This window comes from Gobio gobio, assembly GCF_949357685.1.
Source record: "Gobio gobio genome assembly, chromosome: 19".
Taxonomy (NCBI): domain Eukaryota; kingdom Metazoa; phylum Chordata; class Actinopteri; order Cypriniformes; family Gobionidae; genus Gobio; species Gobio gobio.
In genome coordinates, this window is record NC_137112.1 from 10,670,676 (window position 1) to 10,683,466 (window position 12,791).

The following is a 12,791-nucleotide window of genomic DNA, read 5'->3' on the forward strand; positions in this document are numbered from 1 at the left end:
TGTGTAATTGAAAATACAGGTAAAACACCTGTGAAAAAAAATTCCTTCATATTTACACAGTACATTGTGCCCTATTTTTTGGCGATAGAAATGATTGTAAATGAGCATACACCCCGTACGGTCCGACATGCTTTGTTTACATCTAACTACGACACAATTCCTTGCGCTCAGGCAGTTTGGCATGACTTTGCCTGGAACGCTACAAAGTCGTGAGTCGTGGTTTGAAGTTGTAATTTACGGGCTCAAAAACCTACCTGGAACGCATCATCTTTTTATAATATGTTTTATTGAGTCTTTACTGCACTTTATCTGTATATGCGGAGTGTTCGTTGTGTGTTTTGTCTTGTGTAGTGATCTGTATTTTTGCTTGAGAGGTGACCTTGGGTGTTATGAAAGGCGCCATTAAATAAAATGCATTATTATTATTATGACAGGCTGGCATTATTAAAAAAGACACAGCCACAAATTATGTAATTTTCTTATGTTTTGAACTAATTATTTTCCCATCCAAATTTGCGGAGGAAGCATTGCTCCTTTATCCTCCTCAGGGAAAACACTCCTGCAAACAACAGCCTTTAGATAATCAGTCAGTGTTTGTACAACTAATTGTCATTATGAAATGTCTCTATAAAACTTTCAAACCTTCAGAACTTGCAGTCTAATTTAATAACATGATATATATATTTCAAACGGCCTCATTCTAGTTGAAATAGACACATCTTCCACACTGAATGTGCTATACCGTTGAACTCAAGGGCCAATCCAAAAATTACAAGCATGAGTTGATGCTCGTCTAAAATTATCGCAGCATGAAACTGCTGATCCCGAGTTGTTTCTACATGGCAGGCGTGGTCATATTCATAATGACAAGTGAAGCAGAAGCTGATCACAGACCAGCACGCTTCGTCACTGAATAGAGCTCAAATCCCAAAGCTTCATCCATTTCTGTGTGTTCACTTGTATAAGATCACTGATCCTGCTGTAATGAGCCTCCCTTTCTCCCAGACGAATTAGATGAAAGCGTTTTGGATCTATTCTCTCTGCATTGTAATCATTAGAATGCACGATTCAGTGCGGATTTTGTGTTGTTGCTGTCATGTAAGCACAGCTCATACAGGGTTTTTTTTTATCCCTTGCTGGCAAAATGAGTCACAATGAGCACATTTTCAAAGATGATTTGTTATTTTCAATTAAAAGATGCATGATTTGTTGGAATAAGGCAAAAAATTACAGAGCTACACCTGTTTGAATTCGACAGAGTCAGCAAAGTCAATTTAGAGAAAAATCGAGTTAAAGTTTTCTGAAGGTTTCTGAACAAAATCACCTAGCAACCATTCCTTAAAATCTCCGTAATAACACAAAAAGTATGTGAACCACTTGCAGAATCTGTGAAAATGTGAATAATTTTAACTAAATAAGAGAGATCATACACAATGCATGCTATTTTTTATTTATTGCTGTCCTGAATAAGATGTTTTACATAAAAATGTTTACATATAGTCCACAAGACAAAAAATAGCGGAATTTATTAAAATAGTTCAAGTCAAAAGTTTCTCAATACTGTGTGTCGTTCCCTGGATGATCCACGGCTGTTTTTGTGTTTTGTGATGGTTGTTCATGAGTCCCTTGTTTGTCCTGAGCAGTTAAACTGCCCAATGTTCTTCAGAAAAATCCTCCAGGTCCTGCACATTCTTCAGTTTTCCAGCATCTTTTGCATATTTGAACCCTCTCCAGCAGGGACTGTATGATTTTGAGATCCATCTTTTCACCCTGAGGTCAATTGAGGGACTCAAACAACTACTAAAAAAGGTTGAAACATTCACTGATGCTCCAGAAGGAAACACGATGCATTAAGAGCAAAAAAAATGTTTTATCTATTTTTTTTCTTTATAGGACAGCGCAACCATGCAGTTCTGTGCCAACAAATTGGACAAGAAGGACTTTTTCGGGAAATCCGATCCCTTCATGGTCTTCTACAGAAGCAACGAAGACGGCACGTAAGTGTCCTACATCGATTTATAATTGCATACGCACTGTGAAAGGAATATTTCCCATGATTCTCAGCACTCAACTTTACTCCCATACTGTGAGACTGACGAAACATTTTGCTGCTCTGTGGGACATTTATGGGCTGGAAATGACTCTCTGTGTGCGTACAGAGGAACAGGAAAAGGCCTTTCTATCCTGGGGTTACCCAGAGTTCCCATCAAAGCCCCTTTACTTATGTGACCGGCGTATCATGTTTTCAACAGCCGTGATCGGGTAGTTTGCCCATTTTGTCTTTGAGATCAAGAATACTCAACGGAGCAACTAAAAAAGCTCTGCAGAGGCTCGGATGAGTCAGAAGGTTTAGGGTGTTTTAATGATGCTCTTGGGCGCTGATGGAGGGGCTAATTATCAAATGTTAAGTAATATCTGTTTATAGAACGGAAGGATGTTACTTTTTGCAGCTTGATAATTAGGCTTAAATACAATTTAAGTTTACAAAGATCTTTGGAGAGCTTTTTTATTATTTACAAAGTTAAACCAATGTGAATGTCTGTACACTTACTAACACTTTAACCATATGGTTTATCAGCTTTGAGATAAACGGAGCAGGTGGCTGATGTCAGTCATGTTCGAGTTTCCTCAGAAGTTAAATTCCTCTATGTCTTTATGTTTTTGTCCGTTCTCTCCACATGAAGGTTTACAATCTGCCACAAGACAGAGGTGGTGAAGAACACCCTCAACCCTGTTTGGCAGCCGTTCACCATTCCAGTCAGAGCTCTCTGCAATGGTGACTTTGACCGGTAAGTAGTTATTTTGATGTCTTCATTTTGAAAATTATATATAATGCACTATTTCCTACACAGCCAACAATTTTGCCATCAATAAAGTTTTTTAACGGTATGTATAGTTGGTTACCAAGGAGACAGCAGTTAGTGAAGATCTTGAGATGAGACGTGTGTGCAACATAGGCTTATGGGAAAAACGTGCCTCTACCTACATTTGTGCAAAACCAGTATACTGGACAATTGACAGCTGAACACTCACACAGAGTAACTTTTCTTTTCATTTATTTTCTTTTCATTTCACATGAATTAGAATTACTGGAGTAGATGATCGATTAAAGGTCCCATGGCATGAAATTTTCATTTTATGAGGTTTTTCAACATTAATATGAGTTCCCCTAGCCTGAATATTGTCCCCAAGTGGATAGAAATGTTAATAGGTGTAAACCCGAGTTCTGGCTGTCTTTCTCTGCCTTTGAGAAAATGACAGGCCAGACTAGCCAATCCTGAAGTCTCCTGGTTTGACGTCCAAGCAGGAACGGTTTCCTCCCTTTCCTCCACCCAGAGAATCTGGCACGCCCATGCAAACGCTCGAGAAATCATTGCTTGTGAACGAGTGAATGCTGGCAGTTTCTCAGTGTTTGGATGTACAAATGAAAACAGAAGTCTTTTTTCAGTTCCTTCTGATCTGTGATCAGTGATTTCTGATGTGTAGCTAATTATTTATTATTCGTGCACACGCAGTGGCTTCTCTCTCTCCCGACAGAACGGTGTTTTCGTGTTTTCTATCTTGTGAGTCAGTGTTTTTGTACGTCCTCGTCGCGTCTATTTGTTCTAAAATGTGCATACAGTCGTTTCTGCTCAACATCAGCAGAGTCACATCTTTAGAGATAAACCTCACACACGCCGAAGCTCGGGCTGACCGGTCAGCCTTCAACATCCCCGACCCCCAGTACTGCATCTGGCCCACAGCGGAGGCACCAAACGCGGCGCGAGATTAAGCTGAAGGGGGGTAAGCGTGAGGGTATCCGGCTAGGCTAGCCAGCTTTCCCCACAATAAACTGGATTACATTCGATTACTGCTGTTGTGTCTTTGTTTGCGCTGTGTACTCAATGCGCGTCACTGACGCTTTACATATGATAGGAAAATATAAAAAAATAATGCTATTATCAACACTTACTCGTAACTCGTTCATCTCGACAGCTGTAATGGTACATTGCATGTGTTACAAAGTTGGTAATAATGATGAAGACGGACTCGGCGTGACTGGGACTCGTGTTTATTCAGAACTCTCAAATACAAACACAATAAACTCGCGCTGACTGACAGCGCTCTCATAACTCAGTAGTTACTATAAATAACTTTGTTAGCAATCGCTCTGTCTCCGTGATGTCCGGTTCGCGAACCAATCATTCTTTTGAATCGGTTCTTTTTAGTGAACCGAATCAGTTCACCAAATCGGACTGAATCGTTCTAAACGGTTTGCGTCTCCAGTCAGCGCTGATCCATAATTTACTAAAGTTACTAACTTTCTGACATGAGTGACAGTCCCTCCGACTAAAAATAGACTGTATATATATGCTGTAACTACAACAGTTCACTGAATTGAGACTGACATAACTAATGTGAAGTGAACTCATGTCCGTCTCTCTGGCAGCAGCTCGTGCCAGCTCGTGCCTCGTAGACCTCGTTAAACCACGCCCCCTCCGCTCATTTCAAATGCAAAGATGTCAGCCAATCACAACAGTGGGCGTTTTTACTGAAGTCTCACAGCAGACACGCCCCTTGAAACAGGGCATTCAGCCACAGGGCAAACAGCAGTATAGAAAAAATGCCTTTTATTTCTAAATTATGACATTTTATGATGTAAAAATCATACTAACAATATAAGTACACCTCAGGAAACATCATAAAATAATAGAAAAATGCCATGCCATGGGACCTTTAACACACTTATTTTTGTGCGGCTCCTTGCACAATACTATGTTATGATTAGAGCTTAGATCGGTCTCAAAAGATCAAGCCCGACCCTACCCAAGCCCGTGCACGTTGTGTCCGAGCCCGGCCTGACACATTAACTGTAATTATGAGCCCGAGCCTGATTTAAACCCGACCATTTTTTTAATTCATGGGCCTGTAATGAGCTCAATAATCCGCTCTATGCCAGCGCGCTCCACTCATGAACCGCTCACCGGACATGACATTTATCTGTACTGTAGCCTACTATACTTATTGTAGCCATTAAACAATGTATTTTGTTTCATATTTATTTTTAAATATTATAATGTTATTTTTAAATTTCATCTGATTATGAAAAGTGCAAAGATGTGAGTGGGTCAGAAAGGATTTTCATTAAGTTTTGTTTTGTAGAAAGCCTTTCTTTAAAGTGAATTTCGTTTTGTATAAATTGTATCTTAATTTTAATCAGTGTTTCATCAGCCAATTGCCTGGATTTAATAAATAAGAAGCAAATAGGCTATAGCAGACAATAATCGTGGCATGAAGGCGCCGGAGCGATCACGATTGCATGTCTCATAAATAAACTGAAACTCAGCACGGTACTTGCCTCAGAGACATGAGAAATATGTGTATAGAAAGCTGGAAATGTCTAACGAAACAAAAAGAAATATTTAAGCAAAGCGCACTGTTTACTGGCGTCTCAGAGCAGTTCTGTTCAGAAAGCTGCGCTTCATCACTGCATGTGCTGTGAGTTTAACACGCATTTTTAGACTAATCCTGACTTGTGCAACTTTGTACACATTTGTTTCTTAGTTGTAGTATTAGTTCTTACTTTGCTAAAAATATATACTATTTCTGATTATGGCATAGCTTTCTGCCCACCCAATAAGGCTAATAAAGTAATGATTAAAAAAACACAAATGCTTAAGGGCCCGGCCCGAGGATAGTGGCGGGAAATATCAGCCCGACCCGGTCAAGTTCGGGCTCGGCCTCGGGCAGAGAATCTAAACTCTAGTTATGATCACAAAACACTTTTACCACAACGCATGATTTGTAAACTAATACATTTTAATATTTGCATCACATAAACAGCTCCATATGTGTGGCTTTTCTGATGTAGTAAACTTTAATTACTACTATAGTAATTACACAAGATTCTAGAAATTACATCAAAAGTGGAATTGTTGGTCAAAAACGTACATTCACACACAAACTGACCACAACTTTCAAGCGCCATATGTATTTTTTAGCTCAAATGACATAGAGTGGAAAGCATAGGATTGTGGGATATCAAAGGCAGCGAAGGGTACATCTAGGTAACACTTTATTTAAAGGTGATGTAGACATTTTACTACATGTACACCACTCTAAAAGTAACATGTAAAATGTTTTTCTCTATTTGGCCTAATTTACAACAGTGATAGATAGACTTGATCACGTCTTCCCTCAGGTAGATTGGCTGGATGTTGGTGCACATAAATAATAATCAAGTTGTCTGCATTTGCCCAAACTGATTCGCTGAAATTATAATGCGGACGGTGAAAGGGAATTGCCGCTAGCACACATCCTGCTTACTATAAGCGGGTCTTGACCTTGGATATGTTCGCAAATCAATATTCAATGAAGAGTTTGATATACCATGGTCTCTCATAATCAGATAACATAAAATACAGGAAAAACTGCATTTTTGTATGGGTTTAATAAGGAACGCTACTTTGATGCTTTAAATACGGGAAGCTTCCACATTATATGGAACGGTTTGGCAACCCTAAGTGAGGGTCACCACCCTTTCACGACCAATCAGCTTGGGGAACCAAAACCGCGTGTCACAAAATTACGTTCTTGCCTGTGTGTGCTCTAGCTGCTCTCCAGGGTTAATCGTTCATGACAGGCACCACGCTGCAATACGATGCTGAAATGTGCCGCATGCCATGCCAAATCAGGAAGTGATGCATTTCATAGTGCCTGCATTCAAAAAAGAAGGCCAGATATTTTCAACATTGGTCTGTGGCAGGAGTTTATGGTGGGTTTATACCTGTTTGTTTGACCAATAGCAATAGAAACGTATTTGTAACAGTCAATATTTCTTCTGACACTAGGGGTGCAAAAACACTTCAGGCAGGGCCGTGCACTTTTTGAGGGGCAGTGGCCCAAACCAAATAAAGGGGCACTGGGGTGGGGTGACATTGGGGGCAAGGATTGGGTTGTCCATACAAATTATCCATCTTACTCTTACTAGTCAGTCAAAACAGTTTGAATCAAATTTTGTGTCTATCGAAAATAGTGATATATGACATTGTATTATGTTGAATATCAAAGTTTTTGTGTCTATTTGTTAATGAGGGATTTGTGGACACAAATGGTTTTGGCTTTGTGGAGTAAATGTTATAGCTTTTATTTTGAAGTAAAAAGACAAAAGTAGACTCTTGGGGTAAGATGACCCAGGCATATTTGGCACAGAAGGCCCCAAGTGGCATGTTGTTACTGGTGTTATTGTTTTTAAATTTAATACTTATTGTAATTAACAGGGCTATTATTTAATATTTTCATGAATTAGATGTACATTTCAGGCATCTTCACTTTCATTAAAACCTATAGGTTAATTGAGTGAATTCTATTATGACAAAATCTATTATGATTTTTTATTATGACATATCTTCAATTAAAATATGGGCAATAAGTAAGTATTGATATGCTTGTACATAAGTCATGAAAAATTTACCTTTCAGATGATTATCTTTTAATGGAATTCAGATTTTTCTGTTATCAGTTATTCAATTATTCTACTAAATTGTCAAAATAAAATTTTAAGTAGAATATTTTTAGTGTTTTACATTAATGACACCGAATATATAAATAGTAATAAGAATTATATCAAAAGTAATTTATACATTCTGTAACAGTTGGGTTATTATATGAAATTAGGTCTATATTCTACAAAGTGTGCCGTCAACAGCAAAGTTGGTGTTATTTATATTAGATCAGATCGGGTTCAAAAACTTGATTAGACAAGAATTATAATTCTCTTCCAAGAACGTGTATTTTGTACAAGTTGTTAGCACTATTAGTAGATCAGGAGCAAAATAATACCGACAGAAATAAAAAAACAAACTACCAAATTACTAATTACGCGGATTGTAATGCATACTGTTAATGCGACGACATTCTGGAACTGTCGTCTCCGCTTTCCAGATTTCTGCGCACAGACTCAAAGTGACTCAGGGAAGCGAGCAAGAAAACACGGGAGCGGATTTGCGTAATCGGTGGATCGTTAGCGGGGGGAAAACAGAACACTTTTAGCGGGGATGTGTAGCGACCATTGACTGCGAGAGGGGCGGAGGGACAGTGGCTCTAGCCACCGGGCCACCCCCCTGTGCACGGCCCTGACTTCAGGTATGAATGCAAAGAAATTGTGAGCTGCAACTTATTGTTCACTCCAAAATAAAAATTATCATTAAAGAGTGCTGCAGGGATGACATATTTTTGTAGGTCAAAACCCATACACGAATTGCATTTTAGTGGTTCCAGTTAAATGTTCCCAAAGTCAATAGGTTTTTGGTTAAATGCCTAAAACAAGGTTTGTGGTGAACAGATATTTTCAAGTTTTATTCCACGACATAAAATACATCAGTAATACCCGCTTGTGATTTTTTTAAAGCTTTTACTTGTCTTGTAAAATACAATTGCTCGCAGTCTAAATAGGACTACGGAGGTTATCTGGGACATTAAACGTCATCAGCAGAACAACTCATCTATTCACTAGACTGTAAAAAAAAGTTGCTGCCTTAATTTTTTAAGTACAATCAACTTGGATTTTTAAGTCATTTACAACTTAAATTACATTAAACTGATAGAGCTGAATCTTGTATAACTTGTTGAAAGTTGAAAATTGCTTAACTTATTTTGATTAGTTACAGCAATGTAAAAACATATGTTGTCATAACTGATTTTTTACAGTCGCTTTCACAGCCTTGTGTTTTGCACTCTTGCAAACTATTATAACTCAAACTTTCAGGGAAAATGGTTTTAAAAAAAGACAGAGTTGTCTGAAGCTTAGTGATGTGATGTGACTGTGCTGTAGTTCGTTTATAGTCTATGTTTAGCTTTTTACTTCTGTTGATTGCATTCAGGCTTCAAAATTCATAACAGTTGTGTATAAGAATCATATACTTTTGCTTATTTTCTGCAATAATCCAAAATCCAATGGAAAAATCCTATGTTTTTGTCGAGGAAATCAGGGTAATGCGACAAATACATCGTCACTGCAGTGCTCTATTTACTCACACAAAAGAAGACAACTGTCTTTTTGTCCATACAATGAAAGTCAACGGGGTCCAGTGTTGTACCATTGACTGTCACCGAGAGTGAGTAAATGACGACAGAATTTTAATTTTTGGGTGAACTAACCCTTTACCTCTGATACAAATCCAGCAGCCTGTTTCATTGGAAATATAAAAAAGCTTTCAGCACATCTCTTTCTGTATCCGGCTGTTTGCTCTGGCTCCTCATACTGCAGAGCCCTGGCACTCCACCTATCAGGCACCGCCATATCTTTGACAGGCCATACACATCATGAAAGAGCGCTAACAGCAGGGATATAAACCAGGACAGTGAATATATATGGAACATAAATTACATGATGTAGCAATGCCACCACAGGCGGTTGTCTCCTTTGGCCTGAGGGACTGTGCTGATCTGTGTGAATGAAGTTCCCAAAGAGGGCAGTGTCAATATATAACCCATGCATTTCGAGTTCCAGAGCCCATTAAAACAGATGTCAGCGTGCATCCATTTTATTCCAAGCTTCAAAAGAGTAGATATGAAACATCCCCCACACGTCTCCATGGTTTTATTCTGATCTCAATTAATTTGAGACGGTAATTAAATGAATCACAGATGTTCTACTTTAGACTAAGAATAAACCTCGGAAAGGATATATGCCTCATTTTATCTATGAAAACCTTAGGCTGAATTTTTTTCGGGAATAACATTTTCACTGATGTTTCTCTTTCAAACGACGACTGTCAAACAGAGTTTGTAAATGCAACTCGAAATATATGAATGATTTACCAAGAGACCGCCACAATTTTGCAATAAACGCTGGTGTTGGCATGCGTTGTGGCTTTCCCGTCCCACACAGCACGTTTTTCATGCAGCGCCTGAAGCCTTGAGAAACTCGGATCAACGTTTTGGTTTGAGGTCAGTGTATGGGAATTAAAAACAGCTCTGCATTGTACCTTCAGCCTTAAATATCTTCTGAACCGCTCCTTCCCTGCCTCCCATCCTCGCTGTTTGGGCTCAGAGCGCAATCTATTTTCTTCTCCTCTGTTGTGAGGTTTGATAGACAGCAGCCGAGGGAGCCGTCTTGGCGGCTGCACTCTCTTACTGTCAGGGAACATGACGCCCAGGTGACAGATGCTCAGAGAGGTGCTGACTCACTACTTTGAAGATAACGAATGTCAAAAGATGCTACCGCCCACAATTCCACTGAGGGAGCCCTTTTTATGCTTTACTTCTTCGACTACAGCAGATTTTCTGATATTTTGCGTTAGCTTTGCCTTGCTGGTAAGGTGGGAAAAACTTTTGCCTACAAGTCAAACGACAGTGTTGAGGTGCAAAAAGTTTTTAAGTTAGAGTTTCACTTTGTTAATATAGCAGTTCCCCACTTAAATCAGTTTCAATTCATTTACTTACACCTCATGTCGTTCCAAGACGTTTTTTCTTTTTCTGTGAAACACAAAATAAGACATTTTGAACAATAGCTATGTTTCCATCCAAAATTGCGAATTTAACTTACGCGCAATATTTATACTGAACCATTTTGACGATAGACTTTGCTCAGGAGTTTCAGAAGAACCTAAATGTTTTGTGCAACGAGATTGGTATGCTGGTTGGTCCAGTTATGACGTCCCATCGCAAAGTCGCGTGACTTTTTCGATGCGCATCGAGCATTTTATTTGGTGTTTCCATCGTAGTTTATGTGCATAGTTATGTTTTCTTTCCGGATAAAAATGTATCTGACTAATTTTTTGAATTTATGCTCATGTTGGCATTTCTATCTAGTGTTTTTTAATGGAATTAGCCCAAAATGTCACACCCTGGTCTGACCCTCCCGTCCCACCCTGGTCTGTCCATCCAGTCCCACCCTGGTCTGTCCCTCCTGTCCCACCCTGGTCTGTCCCTCCAGTCCCACCCTGGTCTGACCCTCCAGCCCCACCCTGGTCTGTCCCTCCAGTCCCACCCTGGTCTGTCCCTCCAGTCCCACCCTGGTCTGTCCCTCCAGCCCCACCCTGGTCGGTCCCTCCAGTCCCACCCTGGTCTGTCCCTCCAGTCCCACCCTGGTCTGTCCCTCCAGTCCCACCCTGGTCTGTCCCTCCAGTTCCACCCTGGTCTGTCCCTCCAGTCCCACCCTGGTCTGACCCTCCAGCCCCACCCTGGTCTGACCCTCCAGCCCCACCCAGGTCGGTCCCTCCAGCCCCACCCTGGTCTGACCCTCCAGCCCCACCCTGGTCGGTCCCTCCAGTCCCACCCTGGTCTGTCCCTCCAGTCCCACCCTGGTCTGACCCTCCATCCCCACCCAGGTCGGTCCCTCCAGTTCCACCCTGGTCTGTCCCTCCAGTCCCACCCTGGTCTGACCCTCCAGCCCCACCCTGGTCTGACCCTCCAGCCCCACCCTGGTCTGACCCTCCAGCCCCACCCTGGTCTGACCCTCCAGCCCCACCCAGGTCGGTCCCTCCAGTCCCACCCTGGTCTGACCCTCCAGTCCCACCCTGGTCTGTCCCTCCAGCCCCACCCTGGTCTGACCCTCCAGCCCCACCCTGGTCTGACCCTCCAGTCCCACCCTGGTCTGTCCCTCCAGTCCCACCCTGGTCTGACCCTCCAGCCCCACCCTGGTCTGACCCTCCAGCCCCACCCAGGTCGGTCCCTCCAGTCCCACCCTGGTCTGACCCTCCAGTCCCACCCTGGTCTGACCCTCCAGTCCCACCCTGGTCTGACCCTCCAGTCCCACCCTGGTCTGACCCTCCAGTCCCACCCTGGTCTGTCACTCCAGTCACACATCTGTCTGGTCTGCTTTAGCACATGTGGTGTTTTGGTTTATTTCTGTGTCATGTGTGCTCCTGTCTTCTGTCTGGACCCCACCCCTCTTGTTATCTGATTATTGGTTAATTTGCCCCACCTGTTGTCCCTCGTTACTCGTTACTGCCTTGTTTGTCTACTATTTAATCTCCTTCCGTTTTCAGTCCTGTGCGGTTACGTTGTTCATGTTACGTTCTGACGTTTCCTGTTCCCGACTTCTTGTTCCTGATCCTGGTTTGTTTCTGTATCATATTTGATTTTCCCGCTCGTGGGTGTTTTGTTTGTTTTATTTTTATTTAAATAAATATAATCTTTCTGCATTTTAAGTCCTCACCCCTTTGTCCCATACCGGATCCGTGACACAAAATTCAGTGGATGGAAACATAGCTAATGTTTTTGTCCAAAACAACTTTAGACAACAGGTTTTTGTTGGTCAATGCCACAGTCGTTTTCAGCTCCTCAAAATAGCAAGGCACCAACAATGCCCCTGAACACACCTCGTTTTCAGACCAGCACGCCCATGGGTGAACAGATGGGCGCGAGTGCATTTGCTATTTAAACAATGTGGTGCAGGAAATGAAAATAATAACTGCGTCAGCCTAAAACAAGCAACAAACACTTGTGTCGCACCTGGCACCTCATTGCACCGGGTGTAAGATAGGGCCCTAAATGTTTCGCAAAACAAACCCAAAATATCTCCTCTTGTGTTTCCCAGAAGGAACAAAAGTCATACAGGTTTGGAATGACATTAACTTCTCACGGAATTACGGATATCGAGGGACATATATTAGCTCACTTATTCGCTTACCCCCCCAAAAAAAACATCAAGGCAACTCAGCAGAGCTGAGCCAGCCACCCCAGGACATTCATTTGCGCTTTTATTCCAGAAACACTGTGCCCTCTGGGCATTGACTTTGTCAATGTAATCATAAGAATTATTCACGTTCTCCATAAACGGCTGTAATGATTTGCGTGGGAGTTCT

General features: G+C 41.4%; 1 protein-coding gene across 3 annotated transcripts in view; it reads left to right on the forward strand.

Annotated features, from left to right (window-relative positions):
* cpne5b (copine Vb) overlaps window positions 1-12,791 on the forward strand; it is a gene marked incomplete at its 3' end in the record, with an annotated part of 252,325 nt that overhangs the window by 175,685 nt on the left and 63,849 nt on the right. For all 3 annotated transcript variants that reach the window (XM_079843746.1, XM_079843747.1, XM_079843748.1), the window contains exons 8-9: window positions 1,894-1,997; window positions 2,685-2,789. In XM_079843746.1, the coding sequence (XP_079699872.1) occupies window positions 1,894-1,997; window positions 2,685-2,789 (209 nt within the window). The remainder of the gene's footprint in view (window positions 1-1,893; window positions 1,998-2,684; window positions 2,790-12,791) is intronic.